The sequence below is a fragment of the Argentina anserina genome, chromosome 6 (assembly GCF_933775445.1).
Source record: "Argentina anserina chromosome 6, drPotAnse1.1, whole genome shotgun sequence".
NCBI classification, from domain to species: domain Eukaryota; kingdom Viridiplantae; phylum Streptophyta; class Magnoliopsida; order Rosales; family Rosaceae; genus Argentina; species Argentina anserina.
Window position 1 is genome coordinate 3,353,981 of NC_065877.1, and position 16,910 is coordinate 3,370,890.

The window sequence follows — 16,910 nt, forward strand, 5'->3', positions numbered from 1 at the left end:
TAACTGTGTGGATGCATATATAGTCCGAGTAAAAGGGAATTAATAAACCAATTAAGTAACCATACAAAGCTCGTGGTCTTGTTGCATTGCTTTCCCATCCTTTGACGAGGTACTAAATCCAATTGCTCATCTCCCATGAATGAAAATCTGTACGTGGGATTCGAAAACACCAAACAATAGCGGCAACGTACAAAGTATAATCCACTTTGGCGCAAATCAAAAGAATAGTGCTTGTTCTTGGTTAATTGTCTTGAGCTCTAAATTCTGCGATTAGGAAAAAAAATGGATGATGGAGAGCTTCTTTAGATTCAGAACTTAAATAGCATCAAACATGAAGTTACAGAGTTTCTAACAACATAATTAGCATTCAAAACCTATATAGCTTGAAAACATCGATTTGGGTCGGGGTCGACATTAATTAATTTGCTTATCAAACCATAGTAATCATGTTTAACTCGGCGACTTATAAACAACATTGTCTGTGATTCTGAAAGGAATACTTTGAACTTAGCATAAGATGTTCCTTTATTTGAATTTTTAATCCCTTGCACAACAATGTCGTCGGTTGTGTAAGAATATCCTGGTCGAGTTGTTCTTGCACTAACACTGGCCCATAGACCTTAGTAAGACATCAAGTTTCACAGCTAGGCCTCAGTGAGGAAAATCCATTGATTTGCCCACAAAAAAAGTTTCACAGCCTAGCGCAGAATCCTTGTCATATCAAGTTATTAAGGTCGATCAGCACAGCGTTAGTGCGACCTTAATCAGCACAAGTTATTAAGGCCTAGGATCAACATACTTGCGATAAAACTTTAGATACGTACTTGTAGATCATGGTGCAAGAAGCAGTCCCAGAAGTTAAGCAGTACGTACTTTATTACATATAAGGCTGATGTAAACAAAAGCATATAATTTAATTGTTGATCTGGTGACGAAGAGTGGATTCATAAAACAGCTCCCAAGATTTTTGAGTTTTATCTTCGAAGTTAATTTTGTATAGTTGCATCCGAGTTACCGTGAAGATCATGGTACAAAGTTCCTCATCCACGCTCTTCACTATTTCTTCTGCTCTTTTCTTCTCTTCATCTGTATAATCCCCAAAGATCAAGCTCAAATGTGGCATATTAGCTGCGGTCGACCAAAGAACCAGAATCGTAATCCAATTTGTTATTCATACTTGGAACAAAAAAAACAAAAACAACATATACAAGTAATAATGTGATTTGCCAATGAAAATTGTTGCAGACATCTTACCACTACTGCAATGCATACGCGAAGCGAAGATTCCAGTCTCCCGTGTAAACTGAAAACAGAAATAACTTATGTTGTTAATTACCATCATTCTTACTCCTAGTTTATTCACTTTATTGTGATTTTTCAATCGACCAATATAACACAAATGAACATTAACATTCCAGTGGAGAATGGATAACCTCACCTCATCTTCTGTTTTAAAGACAAGTGAAACACATTGGAAATAGAACTTGCTAGTCTCCAGTTGGTCGACTTGATAAACAATGGGGTTTACAGATCCGCATGCATGGGTGAACCTCTCAATAGCATCTGAACGTGTGAAGAGACAGGACCCCGCGACGGTGATATGGGGCTTGATCTCCGGCCCCCCAAATTCCTCCCGGAGGGCCTCCATCACCTTTTTGACCCTCTTACATATGTTGTCCGGTGGAATGGCCCATGCTGCCCACCGGTACAACTTCAGATCGTCGGTGGTGCTGCTAGCACTGCCTGGTTCAGATTGATTTGCCATAGTGACAGTGGTTCAAGTAATCAGTGACAGAAATCAATAACTGAAATGTATGAAAGAATTGAAGACGAAAAAAAAGCACAAGCCATATATCATGAAGATAGAGGTCGATCTAGTTTGTTTGATGGGGATGGACATGTGTTAGGGCATCAGAGAAGCTTAATTTCTGGAGAGTGTCCTATTCTTTTGCATTCCTAATCCGGAGTGCAAATGTACGTGTTATCGATCTGATACAATTTTCACATGTTAATTATCAGTTTTTATTTTGGCACGTAATTTTATGATATAATGACAAAGAAATATGGAATAACAAGTACAAGTTACAACTTATTTGTAAGAACCAAGTACAAATGGCACAAATGTGTATCTGCAAATTTAACAAAAATTCTCATGGTAAATCCAAGCACGAGATGGCTAGCTAGGGTTGTGAATAATGATCCTATGGAAATGAGCGTGGACAATCAAGAACTGTATATGTGATATGTCTGAAGAGTATAATTGTTAATGTCACAATCCCGAAATTTGAAGTGTTAAACTTGAAATCGAAGTCATGAAAAAAAAACTCTAAAACAATCTCAAATAAATCGAAATCATCTTATAGTCATAGCGTATCGTAACTGAGTTCATAGTACATCTCAGTCGATTTGATTATTACAAAACCAGTTTATAATTCAAGCATTATAACAAATGGAAATGTAAAATCCACTCAATGCTCACCACAAATAGAAATAATGAACTTCAAAATCTTCAGAGTAGCCCTCTAATTTTGCTAATCCACACCTGCAGAACTATCCCCTACACCATCGTATAGGTGCACCGGGATTGTAGACACAAACCCAGTAAGCTTTGCAGCTCGTATGAGTAAATCCACAGTATAACACGCATAGTATACAAGAGAAAATACTGAAAACATTTAATTATATATGCACTCATAAGTCACATGACGGCTCATCTGGATGTCCAATAATATCTGAAAATATAAGTGCTCATGAGACATTGGGCAACCCATATGTTTACCTAAATTACATTTATAATACGGGTACTCATGACACTCAGGTACTCATTTGTTACCCCTCATGCAGTACGCCGTCAGACACTGAACAACCCATCTGTTACCCAATATCACAAAAATATGGGTACTCATGAGACTCATGAACCTATTTGTTACCCCTCATGCAGTACACCGACAGACAGACTAGAGCGCTAACTGAATCGTAACTGTCACCTGGCCAAGGCTTGGTACCAATACAGCCAACATGTCCGAAGACAGAAAACGTTTTAACATGATTCAAAGTTAAAACCACGTATTATTGTTCATGTAAATATTGTTCACATATTACTGTTCACCAATGTACTGTTTCATTATAATTACTGTTCACGTAAATACTAATCACCAAATTACTATTAAGAAATTTACTTTTTACAATTACTACTCAGAAATCACTTTTTACAATTTACTGTACATAAATTACTTTTACATTTTAACTGTATATAAATTACTTTTATATTTACTGTACATAAATACTTTTACCATTTAATGTACAGAAATTACTTTTACAAAAATTAATGTTTGGAATTACTGTTCATGCGCCGCCACGCGCCACCCTCCGGCAGCCGCGCGTGGCGCTCACGCGCCGCCCACAGTGGGTGCACGTGGTGCTTACGTGCCACCTCAAAACGCGCGCATGGCTTGCCCAGCGCCGCCCAAAACTTTGTCCGCTCCTCTCCTCCTCACTTCCACGGCCTAATGTTGTCTCCCTGTAGTTCCAAAACTCTCACGCGCCGCTACAGACGGCGACACACGCCACTCCAACACCTCCGCCCAAAACTCAACAAAACCACAAACATTCAACATGAAAGATGAAGAACATGAAGAGGAGATCACAACCGTACTTTTGTTGCAACCCAGGTCGCCGGAAATTGGCCGAAAAGTCGCCGGGAAGCTTCGGAAATCCCAAGCTCACCTCCGACGTTAAAACCTCTGATTTGAGCTCCAATTTCGTGCTACACCTAACCCAAAGGTTGATTTGCAAGGATCTATGGCTCCATTCACCTGCGGCGAGGTTTTTGCAAAAATCGCCGCTTGTCGACGAGGCTTCACGGCGGCGAGGGAGGGTGCGTCTCGCCCGGGGGTTGGAGTGGTGGAGCTTGCGGCGGTCTTGGGACTGGCGGTGAGAGCGACGCCGGCTGGAGGCGTGAGATCGGCGGAGGATTTTTCTTGATAGGGGGTTGGGGTCGAGAGGGAGAGATGGGCTGCGGGGGGGGGGGGGGGGGGGGGGGAGAGAGAGAGAGAGAGAGTTTTTTTTTTAGAAACTAGGGTTTCCAAAAATCTCATTTTATACAATTTCTAAAATCGGAAACCAACTTCTGTCGACAATAACTTTGACATACGACGTCCGATTAAGGTCTGTGACGTGTCCACAAACTCGTATCGGCAAGCTCTACAACTTCCGTGAATGAAGTTTTCAGAGACGAGCGATGAAGTAAAAGTCGACTCTCATGTTGCGGAAACGTAACGTTTTTAAATTTTAAATTTCTGAAATCGGTTTTTGTTTCATTTGACACCGACGAGAAAACGAAAAAATGCGATCTATTTAATTCTCAAGTTAAATGATTTACAATAATTTTTACAATGCAAACCCGAAAAATCAGAGTATTACAGTTAAAGAACATAAGCTGCTTGTAGCTCTTGAAGAGTCTCTTAGTATTGTTAGTGAAAAGCTGAGAACTGAGAAACTCCGCGAAACAAGAGAGGAAAATCGCATTGCAAGATATAACCAACACTCCATGATGAAACTAAGGAAGATCGAGATGCATGAGACTATGAGCAAGCAAGAACAATATTTCAAAGACCAAATTGAATTCATACATGAATATCTAGGGATCCTAAACAAGAAGGTTTTGATAGACATGACCAGCCTGCAATTGACACGTACAAAACAAGTTGGTGGAAAGTGGAAACTGCAGACTTCATCAAGCAGTTCCACAATAAGAAGATAGAATATTTTGTGGAAGAGATCGAGGAAGATCGATGCTGATAAAAGTTGTAATACCCTGAATTTTCGAGTTTAATTCATATAATTCTAGTAGATTATTAAGCTCAGTAATTTGAGTAAAATCGCATTTTTATGCCTTCTCGTTGATGTCTTACAAAACGAAACGGATTTTGGAAATTTAAGATTAAAAAATGTTACATTTTCAGTGGCTTGAGTAGGGCTGGGCGCGGGCTCAGCCCGGACTTTTTCTTTCAGTCGACTTTTATTCCGTCGCTCATCTCTGAAAACTTCCTTTATGAATGTTGTGGAGGTTGTCGATACGAGTTCGTAGACATGCGGCACATCTTAATCAAATGTGGAAGTTATTGTCAACGGAAATTGGTTTCCGAATTCAGAAAATGTATAAAAGGAATTTTTTTGGGAAAACCTAATTTCCAAAAACGGAAATTTTTCCCCCACAGTCCTCTCTCCCTCCTCCGACCCTCATTCATCAAATTCACCACCACTGATCTCTCACCTCCTGCCACCATGGCCTTCACCGCCGGTCCCAAGACCACCGCACGATCGACTACTCCAACCCTTGGACGTGACGTACCCCCCATCGCCGCCGAGCAGCCACGCCGACGATAGACAATTTCTACAAATTTCATCATCGATTCAAGCTTTGTTTCGGGTAAGTTTCGAGCCATAGATTCTTGATTTCGATTTCTTAGCTGGGTTTAGCACTAATTTGGAGCTCAAAATCGGAGGTTTTAATGACAGAGACAAGCTTGGAGCTGCCGAAGCTTTCCAGCGACTTTCCGACCAATTTCCGGCGATTTGGGTTGCAACATAGGTATGATTGTGTCTCCCTCCTTGTCATCTACATTTTTGATGTTGGATGTGTGTGAATTTGAGGAAGTTTGGATGGAGGAGTCGGTGGTGCACGTGATGCCGCCTAGGGCGGCGCGTGGGGGGAAGTGGGGCAGCGGAGAGATGGCGTTAGACCGTGCGAGGAAGCAGATGAGAAGATGGGTGACAATGGTGGCCGCAGGCAAGCTCACGCGCGGTCGTTTGGGTGGTGCGTGAGCACCACGCGCAGCTACTGTGGGCGGCGCGTGAGCAGTAATTTCGTGAACAATATGTGATTCAGCTGGTATGAATAGTCACATGTGATTTTACATATCGTTTTCTAAGCACGTTGTTATGTTATTAGGTGACCAACGAAACGAGTGAGAGAATCACCATCGATGTCGTTGAAATTGCATGCAGGAAATAAAGTGAGTAAATGTCACTATGACAAGTCTACCCTTGACGGTGACTCATATTTACGATTTCTTAAAAAGATTGAAATGTGACATCTATATAATATAGTGAGTTATGTATGTGTACAAAAATGGTAAATACGATACATATATATGGGTTGCTATATTATATAATGTTACAGTTTTTATTTCTAAATGTGATTATATTATGGTGACTATATTTATATTGTTGTGCAGAAGTCGCTTGGTTGTAGTACAATAAACATGTATTGATTTTTATATTATACGTGGTTGTAACATTGAGTCTTGTTGAAACGTTTTCTGGTCTTTGGACGTTGTTGGTAGTAATCAGAACTAAGTCTTGGCCGGGTGTTGGTTACGATTCAGTTAGCGCTCTAGTCTGTTTGCCAGTGTATTGCATGAATGGTAACAAATGGGTTGCATGGGTCTCATGAGTACCCATGTTTTGAGTGATATTAGGTAACAGATGGGTTGCCCAGTGTCTGTCGGCATACTGCATGAGGGGTAACAGATGAGTACCTTGGTCTCATGAGTACTCGTGTTTTTAAACGATATTGGGTAAACATATGGGTTGCCCAATGTCTCATGAGTACACATATTTTATATATTATTGGACAACCAGATGGGCCGTCCAGTGTCTCATGAGTACGTTTATCTTTAAATGTTATCTGTTATTTTTTCTTGTATGTGATGTATATTATACAGTTGGTTTACTCATACGAGCTGAAAAGCTTACCGGGTTTGTGTTTACAATCCCGGTGCATCACTTGGATAGTGTATGAGATAGTTCTACAGCTGGAAATTCGCAGATTCGGAGGGTTTTCTCTGAAGTTTTCCGAAGATTTTTTTTCTTCTGTTTGTGGTGAGGATTGAGTGAATTTTACATTTCCGTTATTTTAATATTGAGGTCTAAACTGATTATGTATTATTCAAGTTGACTGAGTCGTACTGTGAACTCAATTTTGATACACTGTAGTTGTAAGATGATTTCATTATATTTGATATTATTTTAAAGTTATCATGGTTTCAAAATTTTAGAGCTTGGACAAAAGTTGCATGAAGAGTAAAAGTTAGGGTGCAATTGAGGAGGAGCGAGGATCGGAGGAGCCAGAAGCAACCCCCTTCTCCCCTTAAGGGAAAAAAGAAGAAAAAAGAAGAAGCAACCGCCAAGTTTGAGGGACCATATAACCCTATAAATTATTGCATTTTAGGGTTACCGTGCATGAAACTTAATTTAAGGCAGTTTTGACTTTACGAAACCTTTTGTGTTCTGGTTATTGATAATCATTTGACAGAGTTTTACGGAGGCAATTGAGTATCAACAGATTAGATGGCCCTGTAGATAAGTTCGAATTGAAGTATATACTGATACGACGTAAGGTGCTCGATCATATACTTAAGTAAATTAATATCATTTTCTGTTATTTTTTTTAAACCAAAATTATTAATTAAGTAGAAGAGTTCGTTCCCATATCAAAATGGTAATTGTGTTCGACGTCTAACAGGAGTCTTGCGTTGTGCTATATATTAATCGATATCCTGCAATCTTGCTCATGAACATTTTATAAAGCAAAGACTTCTATGAGTTCTAGCTCATTTCTGCACATATATCATTTTGCTTTTGGCTGCATGCTTTTTCTAGAGCTTCAAGTTCTTCTCCACAATTTTTTGCTCTTCCACCAGAAAAGGCTCAAGTAATCTCTTCTTAAACCAGCACCCGCAGACAAAGGATTGGTTTGAAGAGTGCTCTCGTTTGGCTAGGGTTAGGGTAAGACAGATTTTTATTAAGAAAGATCCTGCAGTTTCTTCTTAATTATATATCGTAAGGTAATTATAGTTTGGACTAGATAATCATATAACCCGTATATATAACTTGACATTAATTATCTACTAATTAATCTTTCAATTTCCATGAAATGCAGATTGAAAAGCCTGGCTTTCTACTACTAAGAGTCTAAGATAATGAAGTCTCCCCCAATATCAAAGCTTTGTTCAAGACTCTTTTGTTTTGCTTTCGTTCTGGTACTCCATTTTTGTGTATTTTCGTGATTAGAAATACATGAAGGGACTCGATCGTATTACAAACTAGCTAACAAGCTTATTTTGCAGGTCCTTTCATGTTTGATTACCTCAATATTGTTCAATATGACAAGAACAATTGAGAATCATATTAGGTACTTCTCACATGAAGCAATCAACAAATCAAATTCTAGCATCCACGCTACTGCTAATCTGCTAGGTTCATTAAATCCGTCAACAATAAAACTTGCAAGGGCTCTGAGCTCATCACTAAATGGAACTGAACTAGATTTCGGTACCATCCAAAAGACGGTTAGTACTAGATTCTGATTTGTTCATTCATCTCACTATGCATTTTTTTGCTTCAAACTAAAATTTCGAATACTTTCTACTAATGGTTTTTTTTTTTTGCATTATATGATTCTAATCAGGTTGCACCAACATTATTTCTGGCACTTTCGACAATTGCACACATCTCACAGGTCACTTATATAGGACTGGATGACCTATTATTCTCACTGTATAACTCTTTATATCCTGAATGGAGTCGATTTGGAATGGGCATTCAATCTACTGTAGTGTTCTCCAATACTACTGGAAATTGGTACACTCAACCAATAAATAGGGACACTGGAATGCCATATGGAGTCCCTGTTAGTATTGATTCAAACTCTATGTTCTCAGTAAATGCTGGTTGGTTCCAACAAGCATTGAACAACCCAAGTGGGTATTCGTGGTTAGGGACCAAATGTGATCGAGCTCAAGATAGATTGTTTTTTAGTAGTGCTGCTGTAGATGGAAGAGGTGTGGTTTCGCTTGGTATGCAAGCACAGGTTGTTGTTAATCATTTCAACGCTGTAGATTTTTATGAAGGTTATTTTCACTTGGCTACTTCAAATGGCCAAGTGATTGTGCAATCGAAACATCCCAATACTCAGTTTCAGATTACCAACAACACGGTTACGGTGCAAGAAGTGAATGGTGTTGTTGTTGATAAATCCAAGAAGGTATAAAAGGACTACTAAGCCAAGATTACATATATAGAGGTTTACTTGGGCTTTTGTTGTTCATAATTATTGTTTCTCTTTGCTTGTTTATATTCTGGATCATAAGAGCTGCAAATAGAGAAATGATCTTATGTGCATGCATCATAAAACAAGAAGGTGCAACTCGCCAAGCAGAGCGCAAAAGTATGAACAAGACTAAAGCCTTCAGTAGGGCTAACCATGATGTACGCGCTTCTTTGGCAGCCATCACTGGTTTGATAGAGCTGTGTTATCAAGATGCCAAACCGGACTCTGAGTTAGCAGCAAATTTGGGACAAATGGATACTTGTACAAAGGACCTCTTAGGTGAGTAGACTTCATTTCACTAGTAAAATTGCATTATTTTGTGAAACTGTTAATGTAGACCTGTAATTTGGTGGATTCTTGTTAAAATATGTAGGGTATATTAGTAGTTTTTTTTTTTGATGGAATCCACATGATTTTTATAAAACGAAGGCCTGAATAGCCATTAGTAGTTTGGTACCATTGTATGTCAATATATAACATTGTCATATATTTATACATGAAGTTTGATTTTTTTTATTTTTCTGGATACAGGCATATTGAACACTGTTCTGGACATAAGTAAAATTGAAGCTGGAAAAGTGGAACTTGAAGTAGAAGAATTCAATCTAGCTCAGCTCCTCGAGGAAGTTGTTAATATGTTCTATCCTACTGCTATAAAGAAAGACGTAGATATATTGCTTGATCCTTGTGACAACTCACTTGCCAAAACATGCCATGTTAAGGGAGATAGGGGAAAACTCAAACAGATCTTATGCAACTTGATTAGTAATGCTGTGAAGTTCACATCCGAAGGTCATATCACAGTTCGGGCCATGGTTGCGAAAACAAGTTATGAAAACTCAATAATTGCTTCTAATCGTAGTAGCATGTTGAAGTGGCCATGGTGGTTTTACAAGGGTGAGGAAGCATTCAGTGATTATGATGCCCTTCATCGAGCTGAAAAAGACCCTAATTCCACAAAGTTTGTCATTGAGGTGGATGATACAGGTGAGGGAATTCCAAAAGACAAACGAGCATTTGTTTTTGAAAACTTTGTTCAGGTTACGGATAGTGTTACTGGAAAAGAAGGTTCTGGCTTGGGACTTGGCATTGTTGAATCTTTGGTAAGTATCTGTGGAGCTATTGTGTTTCAAATAACTAGATTATTAATGATAGTTCTTTTCTCATTTGTTGTTGAAGTCTCCTAAGTTTGATATGACTTTGAATATTCATCACTTATTAACGGACAATCAAATTTTGTAGGTGCGTCTAATGGGTGGGGAAATAAAAATTCTTGATAAAGAAGCTGGTGAGAGGGGAAGTTGCTTCAGCTTTGATGTTTCTCTGCAGACATACAAACCGGATTTTGGTGATTTGGATGAGGAGGAATGGCCTCTTCAACCTTTTGGAACACCGCTTTTGCCACCGTCACCTAAACCAGAAGGATCTCGTGTTGTGCTCTTTATAAAAGGCAATGAACGAAGAAAGATGTTGGTGAAGTACATCAGGAGCTTGAACATAAAAGTTACAACAGCAAAGCATGTTAAACAACTTGTTCCGACACTTGGGAAGATCAAATGCAAGTTAGACCTCTCCTACTTCAGATATTCAGACACCCCATCAGAGTTTCTTGAACAGATGAACACCTCTCCATCCAATAACTCTGATTCAAGACCAAGTGCCGAGTCTCAAAGAAGTATCAAGGAAATTGAAGATGATAAAAAGTCCAGCTCGAGAACTGCGTTTGCAGGCATTGTCCTAATAGTGGTTGACACAAATGCTGCTGCTTTCACTGAGCTATATGACATTGTAGCTAAGTTCAGGAAAGGTATTCATAGCTCTAGATGCAAGGTTGTGTGGTTAGACAGTTCAATCATGCGAAACACAGTGCAGCTAGATGAGCATAATCTTGCCCCTCCAAATGATTACATCATATACAAACCGTTTCATGGATCACGCTTGTACAAAGTGCTTGGACTAATTCCTGAATTCAAGGGGTGTAACTTACCAATGCTCGTAACAAGGAAAGCAGACACTCAAGAAGCGGAACGTGACAAGTCGGTAGAACCAGTTGAGATAGTAATAGATAAAGGTGACGCGAAAAAAAGAGACTGGAGTCAGAATGTGTTGTATGGAAAGAAAGTCTTGGTTGTGGATGATAATCCTACATTGCGCTTGTTTTCGAGTCAAACTTTTCGCAGACTTGGAGCCATTGTTGAAGTTTGCCAGAATGGGAAGGAGGCAGTTGATCATGTTTGCAAAGCTCTACATGATCTCTTGGAGGAGGAGGAGGACAGCAAGTCTAGAGCCGTTCCTTATGACTATATTTTCATGGATTGCCAGGTAACATGATTGAAACATCTCTTGTAGGATCTATTTTTCTTCATGTTTGTTATGTTTTTCTTATCATCGTGTTATGCAGATGCCGGTAATCGACGGATATGAAGCAACAAGACTGATAAGGATGGAGGAAAAGAAGTACAACATTCATATTCCGATAATAGCATTAACAGCATGTGCAATGACTGAGGAAGTGCGCAAGATGTATGAAGCCGGAATGGATTACCATTTGATTAAACCTATGACAATCGAGAATTTGATCAAAGTTATTCGGGTGATTGACAACAAGTGAGGAATGTAGTCCGGAGTTTTGTCATTTTTTGTGTGCAGACTATAACTGAGTAAATGTTCTCCCATTTGAGGGAGATATCATCTCTTTGCATGAGTTTGTAACATTTTCCAATCCGACCTAGTAGTTTTTTTCCATTCAACTTACAATCTGGGTTGTCGTGTAATTTTTTCAGCAGCACTTTTCTTTCACACAAGTCCGTATCTGGGTGAAAATGGGTAAGTGTAGCCGTGTAGGTGTTAGTTCAAGGTAAAAATGAATGGTAGACAAGTGCAGGTTGATCAATATGACCACAGATAACTCATTGGTCACACGAAATGCCCTCCACACAGAGAGCTGCTTCCAAATTTTATAGTAAAAAGACTATTCCGTTGGTTTATCAGAAAATTCTCTATCTTTCAAGTCTATTCTCATTTGTGTGCAAAACTCGGCGGACCCAAAAAGTGGGGATAGTGAAATGTGTCGAGTGGGACCCATCGCTGGATTGTCCTACCATGAGCAGGAAAACCATATCGAAACAAAGGAAACAGTTAAACTATTTTTTCGTTCCTGAATTTTTGATTATGAAAACCACATCACAAAAGCTCATAATTTGTTCTCATGGCTCGAACATCCCAGCTAAATGTGAAGGATCTTTTAAGACATCAGATCTAATAAGCAGTTCAGCATTCTCTCTTCCTACAGCTAACAATTAAGCAGCAAAGAAAAAAATCGGTAGCTCGGCCCAAGCTTATCTCTAATACTCTGCCTTGATAGTTCCCTACAGTTCATCCTGGAAAAGCAGAGCACAAAACAATTTGGTCAGCAAATGTACTAGTTAATGCAGCTGAGTTATCTAGCAACAACGCAAAAGAAAGTCAGCAAAGCTTACATGTTTAGCAGCCTCTTCAACGGCCTCTTCAGCCTCTTCTAGTTTGGACTCGGCATCAGAGTCCTCTCCGGCATCTTCTGTATCATCATCCTCATCCTCAGCCTGCAAAACACACATGGATGGCAAAGTTAGGACCGCAAAAGAATAAAACAAAGATGTTTCACGTACTAATTAATAGGCTTACATCAGAATCAGCTGGATCGTCCTTTGTTTCCTCGGCCTCTTTCTTCTCTGCCTCTTCAAATGCTGCTTTCTCAGCCTGAGGAAATCATTTGGATTTCGATAAGAAATCTAAAAGCACAATCAGAAAACAGTAGACAGTGGTATCTAACATAAAACATACATCTTTGTTTTTTCCCCATGTGTTTTCAGCGAGCTGCTTGGCATGCTCTGGCTCATCAGTGATCACGATATTGTCAAACAGAGTTCCAGATTTCACCTGACACAGTACACATAATGATAATCAGAAAATAAATATCATGAGAATACAAACAGCAAGTCACAAAGTAAGAAACAAATTTACCTGCCACAATTCAATTCCAACGTATTTCAAGTTGGGGAAAACATATACGTCAGGGTCATCAGTGAATTTCGGGTTGTCAATCATTGGTGCCTTCCACTTTCCCTTGTAGTTGGGGTTCTTAATTTTCTGCACGGAAGGGCAGCAACATCATGAAAAACTGTTCCAAATATTATATTGCAAGCCAACAATAAAAAAAATCATAATTTAACATACCTTTGGCTTCCATTCACCCTTGTATTCAGGGTTGGGAATGGTTGGGGCTGTCCATTCACCATCTTCCTCATCATCCCAATCTTCAGGCTGAAATAACAACCCATGCCCGTGAGCAACAAAAATAGTCTGCAATATCAATGCAATAATTCAAAAACCAAAAGTGGACTCGTTACCTTCTTGGCTTCGGGGTCTGAGATTTCCTTGGGGATGTCATCATATCCCTACAATATGGATAATAAGAGTCAGTTAAAGCTGTTACATTCAGCAGCCCCTATCAGCCATAAAAACCAGTGAACTTATTAAACAGGGAGACTACCTCTGGCTTCTTGTCTTCAGGGTCTGGGATGAATTCCTTGTCCTCCCAATCTTCAGGCTGCAACAACAGATTTTCAATATTCATTTCACGACCTTCCAGTAATGATAACTTGTTGATAAAAAATAAAATAAAAATAAAAAAATAAAAAAATTGGGATTTACCTTCTTGGCTTCAGGATCCTTGATTTTCTTTGGCGGAAGAAGATCCCAATCACTGTATAAGCTACCAGTTTGCTTCTCGACATTGTCGATAAGGATGCTGTAGGTAGCATCTGGGCGGATGATAAAGGTGTAAACATGAGTGAGCTGGTCAGTCTCACAAGGTACGTCCTTCTTGATCAAGTTATTTGTTCCGTTGTAGTGGAGAATTGCATGAACTTTCTTGGTGCTGTATCCACAGATATCTGGTCCAAACATGATGCTGCAGAACAAAAACAATTCATACAAAATCAGCAACACGAATGACGAAGATTATAGAAGTTACATAAACAAAATGAGCAGACACTAGAACCAAAAGGGAGGTCACAAACCTGTATGGGGTATCACCACCAAAGCTCTTCTGATCTACATCACCACTGAGCAATTTGATGTAGCCACCACCACAGTCAAGTTTCTGTTCATGCTTCACAGAAAACTGGAATACTAGAGTTTTATCCTTGTTGCTGAATTCAGGGAACTCAGCTGATATGGCATAGAACCGGTAGTCCTCACTGGTTTGGATACCTACAAGAAGAATCAAAATCAGTAAATACGGACATCAGGACACCATTGCATTTGTTTCAAACACAACCAAAGAAATTCATAGACATTACTATGGGTTTAAAAGAATACCTTTGTCATCAGCGTCACCATTCCATTTACCAGAGGTGAAATTCCATTCCCCAGCTAGGTTCTCGTCTTTCTTCCAGTCAGATTTAACCCAACGACTCTCCCATCCATCTTTTAGTATTTGCGAAATCATAAACCAAAAGGAAAGAAATGCAAAGGTAATATAAATATTACTGAAAAAGAAAGATCATGGAAAACTAGTATTATTACATTTACCACGGAAATGAACTCGCTTTTCAATCAGTTTTATACTTGTTGAAGAACACACCTAGACATTATCCTGTCTCCGTCACATTGACCAAGACATGTCACTTTCCTAATTCAATTACCAAAGCTGAAAATCATTTCACTGTTCATACCTTAATAAAATCTAGCTGCTTTTCGAAAACATTTAATGGCTGATTGACAAGTTCAGCAACAGAAATGAGCATCAACTCAATTTCATTTTCACCTACCAAACCTTAAAAGTTCTAACGCATCTCATCGATTCGTTCGTTATGATTTCAATTTAGGTTTCATTTTTAATCCTTAACTTCAAAACTACTGTAATCTCTATCCAGTTCCATTCGTATCGGCAATTACGCAGATCATACACCTTACTTCCTCATGTACAAACACTGCACCACTCTTCCACCATAAACACACACAACTACACTCACACATTCATCATTTCAACTCCGACGATAGCCGAAAACCACAAATCAAGCTCAAAAACTCAAGAATACATCAAATTTCTAACAGATCCATTTCATAACAGTAAATTCAATTCACTCTCACACATTCAAAATCGAATCAAGGATTAAAAAAAAAGCAACCAGATCGAATCGCAGATTCATACACAACACTGATCCTCCATTTATACATCACAACACAAAACCTCATAAACCCTAATCCACTTCAAATGCAAACAAACAGTGATCTACTACAGAGCGAGAATCCGAGAGAGAGAGGTTTGAGTATACCTTCGAATTTCTCTTCGAAGAAGACCTTGGCGGAAGCGACGGCGAGGAGAGAGAGAAGGATCAAGGACGCCACGCTAGAGTTTCGACCCCTAGACGCCATTGTTTTCACCGAAGCAAGAGAGAGAGAGAGAGCTGCAGCTATCAGAATGAGAGAGCCTCAGCAATCGGAGGTCGTTATATAAGTGCCTACTCTATCGGATTTTACTGCCGCGGTTAAAAGGTGAAATTCAGCTCGGGTTAGATTCTGAGTTCGGTGACGTGGACGAATAACTAGTCGCCATATCAGCTCGGCCGGTCATTGGTGTGACATGGCGGTGTCGGATTGGGCAGTTATGAAAATGTAGACTGCAGCAATTGGAGGCGACACGTAGGTGTGAGGCCATTGGAGGTTACGGAAATGCCCCTGTATCTAACCTGACCTAACTCTGTTGGGGTATGGTTGTTACAACCAAAAATACAAGTTGGTTAAAATTGGCATGGTAATTTGGTTGATGATATATCCGTTGGTTTTAGAAACTTAATTATCATCATAATGATACTTAATGCAGATTAGGTAGGTTAAGCTAGGATTAATTACCAGATTATAATAAAAAATTGGTATGCCTTTGTGAACATATTCTAGCTTTCCTTAATTGGACGGTTCTTCATTTTAAAAGGACATTGGCATGTACCAACCAATTGTGCCATACAAATACAAATGTGAAGTCTTAACCCTAAAATAAATTTTACGACCATTATTTTTATGTCAACCTTTTTAAATTTATGTTCACCGTTTTAAATTCATATCATGTGTCTTTTCTCAACTCATATTTAGATAATAATTAAGCAATTGGACACATGACATGATTTTAAAAAGGTGAGCACAAGAATGGTGGTCAGCAAATTTACTTCCGTCTTAACCCACACTAGACAAGTAATTTGCAAGATTACTTGTCCAGTACGGTTACATTTATGAATTATCAATAATCAAGTGGCGAATTGAGATTATGTGCCAAGTAGTGTTATTGTTATTGTTATTGATAACTCTCTTTTAAACTGGTATTTGACACAATATTTTTTCGAGAATATGTAGCTAGATTGATCCAAATGTACGGAGCCATCAAAATTATATTGTAGATATAAGCGCTACACTAAAACCGGGGTGAACGTGCCGAGTTTGGCATCTACGGTAGTCAGCTGGTTCTCCCCGGATCTTGATTGAGCATAAACCCTCCTAGAAAATATTCCCATTCAGCTGTGACTTTTGCTTAGGATAAGGACATATGAAAAGGCACTTAGCTAGCTCCACAGTCCATAATATAAGATAAAGTTTAGCAGGCTGAATACTTTGAAGTTTACATAGTGGGCCGGCACTCATTTTGTTCTGCTCTGCAGCTTTGGTTGCTTAGATTATAAGTCACTCAAAAACAACATTATTCAGTCACAGAGCACCCAGTTAAATCCAGTTCATTTTCTAGTGCTAGAGTTGACCTTGC

At 39.1% G+C, this 16,910-nt stretch overlaps 3 protein-coding genes across 4 annotated transcripts; 1 reads left to right on the forward strand and 2 right to left on the reverse strand.

The window, feature by feature from the left end:
* Window positions 1-913: 913 nt before the first annotated feature.
* Window positions 914-1,765, reverse strand: LOC126800958 (cyclic phosphodiesterase-like). The gene is made up of 3 exons (XM_050528393.1): window positions 1,439-1,765; window positions 1,255-1,303; window positions 914-1,128 (listed from the first exon to the last, which is right to left on the reverse strand). Exons 1-3 carry the CDS (start codon window positions 1,763-1,765, stop codon window positions 914-916), a joined length of 591 nt encoding a protein of 196 aa, XP_050384350.1.
* Window positions 1,766-8,168: 6,403 nt separating this feature from the next.
* Window positions 8,169-11,726, forward strand: LOC126800960 (histidine kinase CKI1-like). The gene is given in 6 exon segments (XM_050528394.1): window positions 8,169-8,354; window positions 8,474-9,023; window positions 9,089-9,394; window positions 9,647-10,218; window positions 10,358-11,454; window positions 11,456-11,726. Coding segments are annotated over 6 exon segments (2,982 nt in total).
* Window positions 11,727-12,255: 529 nt separating this feature from the next.
* On the reverse strand, window positions 12,256-15,567 carry LOC126798410 (calreticulin). 2 transcript variants are annotated; one of them, XM_050525368.1, is made up of 12 exons: window positions 15,436-15,567; window positions 14,477-14,584; window positions 14,176-14,368; window positions 13,808-14,066; window positions 13,647-13,703; window positions 13,504-13,551; window positions 13,331-13,417; window positions 13,118-13,243; window positions 12,938-13,033; window positions 12,779-12,853; window positions 12,595-12,696; window positions 12,256-12,495 (listed from the first exon to the last, which is right to left on the reverse strand). In XM_050525368.1, exons 1-12 carry the CDS (start codon window positions 15,533-15,535, stop codon window positions 12,484-12,486), a joined length of 1,263 nt encoding a protein of 420 aa, XP_050381325.1. In that variant the 5' UTR covers window positions 15,536-15,567; the 3' UTR covers window positions 12,256-12,483. The 2 variants fall into 2 exon arrangements, with proteins under 2 accessions (XP_050381325.1, XP_050381326.1); XM_050525369.1 differs by lacking the exons at window positions 13,504-13,551; window positions 13,647-13,703.
* Between the last annotated feature and the right edge of the window lie 1,343 nt (window positions 15,568-16,910).

Bases quoted from the DNA above. Each gene is read 5' to 3' on its own strand.
- LOC126800958 (XM_050528393.1), bottom strand. From the start codon at position 1,765: ATGGCAAATCAATCTGAACCAGGCAGTGCTAGCAGCACCACCGACGAT. The intron at 1,304-1,438 runs GTGAGGTTATCC...TTCTGTTTTCAG, and splicing joins TCTTTAAAACAGAAGATGAG to TTTACACGGGAGACTGGAAT. The intron at 1,129-1,254 runs GTAAGATGTCTG...GGTCGACCGCAG, and splicing joins GCGTATGCATTGCAGTAGTG to CTAATATGCCACATTTGAGC.
- LOC126798410 (XM_050525368.1), bottom strand. From the start codon at position 15,535: ATGGCGTCTAGGGGTCGAAACTCTAGCGTGGCGTCCTTGATCCTTCTC. The intron at 14,067-14,175 runs GTTTGTGACCTC...TTTGTTCTGCAG, and splicing joins GGTGGTGATACCCCATACAG to CATCATGTTTGGACCAGATA. The intron at 13,704-13,807 runs GTAAATCCCAAT...CTGTTGTTGCAG, and splicing joins AGGATCCTGAAGCCAAGAAG to CCTGAAGATTGGGAGGACAA.